General features: G+C 34.3%; 1 protein-coding gene across 1 annotated transcript in view; it reads left to right on the forward strand.

Annotated features, from left to right (window-relative positions):
- Positions 1 to 3913, forward strand: part of RNF217 (ring finger protein 217) — a 39734-nt gene that overhangs the window by 11532 nt on the left and 24289 nt on the right. Inside the window, exon 2 of the mRNA XM_017863021.1 lies at positions 1814 to 1978. Coding sequence (XP_017718510.1) covers positions 1814 to 1978 — 165 coding nt within the window. The remainder of the gene's footprint in view (positions 1 to 1813; positions 1979 to 3913) is intronic.

Below are 3913 nucleotides of genomic sequence, written 5' to 3' on the forward strand. Positions count from 1 at the left end.
AAAAAAAAAAAAAAAAAAAAAAAGAAGTATAGTGAACAGTATGCTAAATGTGGAGCCAGACAAACTTACGTTTAAATTCCTTCTTAACACATATTTTCTCTGTTACCTTCAGCAAGTTATTTAATCCTATCTGAGTCTCATTTTCATCATCTGTAAACTGATGATGTTCATATCTACCTTCCAGCATTATTTTGAGGATGAAAATAAGTAATGCATGTAACATATTAAGCATAGATATTACCATTGAACAGAATTTTAATAAATAAATAAACATGAAAATCTTTTAAGCCTTATGACAGAATGCCATTTTTATATAAAGTTAATAACAGAAGTACTTTTACTTAATATTTTCACAGGAGGAGCATTATCCATTCTTGACATAAGTGAAAATTACAGTGCTTTGAGTTGTTAACAGAAGAGCTGTGATTGTAATTGCCACTTCAAAAATCTATATAGTAGATCCTCCATTGTCAGAAAAGTTGTTTTCTAAAAAATTAAGTGACAATATTGTGTATAGTTTACCAAAGGAAATTCTAACCTTTAAAATGTAGTCAGCAAATTCACACGTGCTGCAGTGACGTGACATAGAGGAGCAAAGAGAGTGGTCAGTTATAAATATAATTCATAATGAGACAATTTGTTAATCCATTGTAATCACATGAGGCTCTGTAAGTCAGACTATACTCATATGCTTTTAGAGAGTTAGGAGTGGAAATAATGTGTATGAATGGAATATTCCACTATCATTCAAAATAAAGGAAGTCAGGTAAAATATCTTCCATGTCAAGCAGAAGACATAGTCTTACTAAACTTACACATGCACTGTCATATACCCTTCCACATAGTGAAATATGAAGGCCCGTTTCTGATGGTTTTCTAAGTACAGGCCACAGGGCCGCTATATTGGTATATTTCTACTAATAGAATGCTTTGCATTATTTTTATAATTAGCCTCCCTTACATTGGTAGCACACCAGGAGTATCCATTATTTTAGATGCTGCTTCATAGCAAATGCTGTTCTAGCAGTTTGTTACTGTATTTTTGTTGTTGTTGTTGTTGTTTTGAGACAGAGTCTCACTGTCGCCCAGGCTGGAGTGCAGTGGCACGATCTCGGCTCAACTGCAACCTCCACCTCCTGGGTTCAAGAGATTCTCATGTCTCATGTCATCCTCCTGAGTAGCTGGGATTACAAACATGCACCAACATGCCCACCTAATTTTTGTATTTTTATTAGAGATGGGGTTTCACCATGTTGGCCAGGCTGGTCTGTAACTCCTGACCTCAGGTGATCCACCTGCCTCAGCCTCTCAAAGTGTGCTAGGATTACAGGCATAAGCCACTGCACCCAGACTGCTACTGTGTTTTTTATTTGATGAAACATCTGTGGGACTTTTAAAAAATAAAATGAAATAAGCCATTCTTAAGAAGACAATGGAAATGGCTAGGTAATTCGTTCAAGGGAAAGGTGAATTAAAGGGCAGCCTGAGTGTGTGGATTTGGGGCCTTGTGAGCCTTCAGGTTCAATCTGGGAGATTGCACTTAAAATCTGGGAGATTTTCCTAAAGCTAAATTGGTTTGCAGAATCAAATGTTTAACTCCAGGACAGCCTACAAATAGCCAAGTCATCCTCGCCAAAGGAATTCTTTCCCCTAGTAACAGAGTATTCATATCTTAGTGTAGTTTTGGTCTTATAGAGGGGGAGGCATTTTAAATTATAAACTTTTAGCTAATTTCCCCAGACATCACTTTCTTATCCTTTTAGACACTTTCAGTATGTCCACTAGTAATAAATATGATTTTTTTCTTACACAGATCCAGTGCCCTACCTGCCAATTCGTCTGGTGTTTTAAGTGCCACTCTCCTTGGCATGAAGGCGTTAACTGCAAGGAGTACAAAAAAGGAGATAAATTGTTGCGTCACTGGGCCAGCGAAATTGAGCATGGGCAGAGGAATGCCCAGAAGTGTCCAAAGTGCAAGGTGAGATAACTTTTAGGAGGAAAAGAAAAAACATGTACATCTGGATATGACTGAACAATATTTACAATATTGAAGCAAATTATAACTGTCTTAATGCAGGTATGTAGAAAAAGAGTATTTGCTTTTTTATTTTAAAAAAGTAATTATATAATTAAACTGAAAATTTTTATAGGTAAACAATGTATATTCTTATTATTTGCATTACTCTTCAAAATTTAAGGAGGCCACATATACATATTGACTTAAGATACTGGAGTCCTTATATTACATTTAAAATGAGGATGTACTTTATAGTAAAATATAGCATAAAAGTGATATAAAAGTATTATTTCTAGTCTGCCACATGTACTATAATTACTTCTCAATTATATAGGCTTTGAATCCTTGCAATCTTGCTTTTCTTTCCTTGGTGACATTGCTGATCACTTAAAAATTACATTAAATTGAACTGATTGTTTTGCTTTTTTGCAAATCTGGTGAAATAAAAGCTCATAGCTAAAATCAGGACTTAGGGATTTTATGAATCCCACTTTTCATCTTTCTTTTGATAATCATGCAAGTAATCAAGACTTAGCTGGCAGTTTGAGCTCAGACCTAGATGTGTTGAAAGTTAGCCAAGTCAACAGCGAGGGAAGACTCTCCTATGGGGAGGTCAGCCAGTAAATTCAACCAGAAAACTTTGGATTTGATAGTTATAGTATAGGGATCTGTTGAAGTTTGAAAGTTTTAAAAAATCTTACTTTAGAAAATCATATGTTCGTGTACACTTTGCCATATGTGGTTTCTACCATTTGCCAAATTTATTTTTGGAAAGAATCTCTAAATTGGCCTAATTATCTTTTAAGCACAATTCTGCAATTACTTCTTGGAGACTTATCACCAGTTAAATGAAACTTGATTGCCAGAAAATGTTTAAAATTCAATAATTATGAATACAATTAGAAGTAAAAGTATATTCTAAGCCTATAAATGAGCATAATAATAATAAATGTACAGATTTACTATACCAAATTCACATGCTAGTTTACAAATATAGTAAGGAAAAAGTATTGTATGAAATAACGTGTTGCATTTTAGCAACTGAAAGAAATTTTGAAATCGTTTAGATGACCTGGCTTTCTAATAGGAGTGATGTCTAAAGATATTTGGCCTAAAGTTTTCTTTGTTTTCCTGGTAGAAGGCAAATTCATCCACAGTCACCCATTTTGTTTTAGGGCTATTAGGGCTACTTCAGATGACTGCATCAGTTGGCTCAGTGCTCTTATTTTCATTCCATTACAGAACAACTAGAAAATGAGGCCTTTCCCCCCTTTCTCTTTCTTTTTTAGTTTATTCAAAGCTACCGCTCAGTTTCAAACAAAACAAAGACCAGTAGGGACTTAGAGTACTGTTAAGTTATTCTACTTAACAGTTATTCGTAAGTACACTTTATATGCTTTGGAAAGCTGTAAAAACAATTACAAGTTAGCCTGGTTCTACAGCTGAATTTGGAATGAACTCCACTACAGCATTATACATTGGGGAAATTCTGAATAAACTGATGTAACACAAAATACATACATTTATTACTGTAATCTGTTAACCCAACCTTAAATGGACTATAATGTAAAGAAAGAAAAAGAAGCCAACCATGGGGAATTTACTGAATACTCTAACAACTTCCCACAGTTGTAACAAATGTAGATAAACTGTTAAGAGAAAGCATAAATGTTGGTTCCCTTTTGAAGTAGTAGCTAAAAGGTCAGGGCTTTAAAAGGGATTACCTTTTAAATAGCTGAAAGGAAAAGAACCATGGAATCAGTTGACATTCCATTGTAGCAGAGAGCCTACTTTCTGGTGGGATTTGGATTCTATGAAGTTTCTGTCTAAGTCGTATTTTATGATTTATTTGGAGTATAAATGGTTTCATTTTTCTTTCTCTTTTAAGCATGATTT

The sequence above is a fragment of the Rhinopithecus bieti genome, unplaced genomic scaffold (genome assembly GCF_001698545.2).
Source record: "Rhinopithecus bieti isolate Rb0 unplaced genomic scaffold, ASM169854v2 scaffold_65372, whole genome shotgun sequence".
Lineage (NCBI taxonomy): Eukaryota > Metazoa > Chordata > Mammalia > Primates > Cercopithecidae > Rhinopithecus > Rhinopithecus bieti.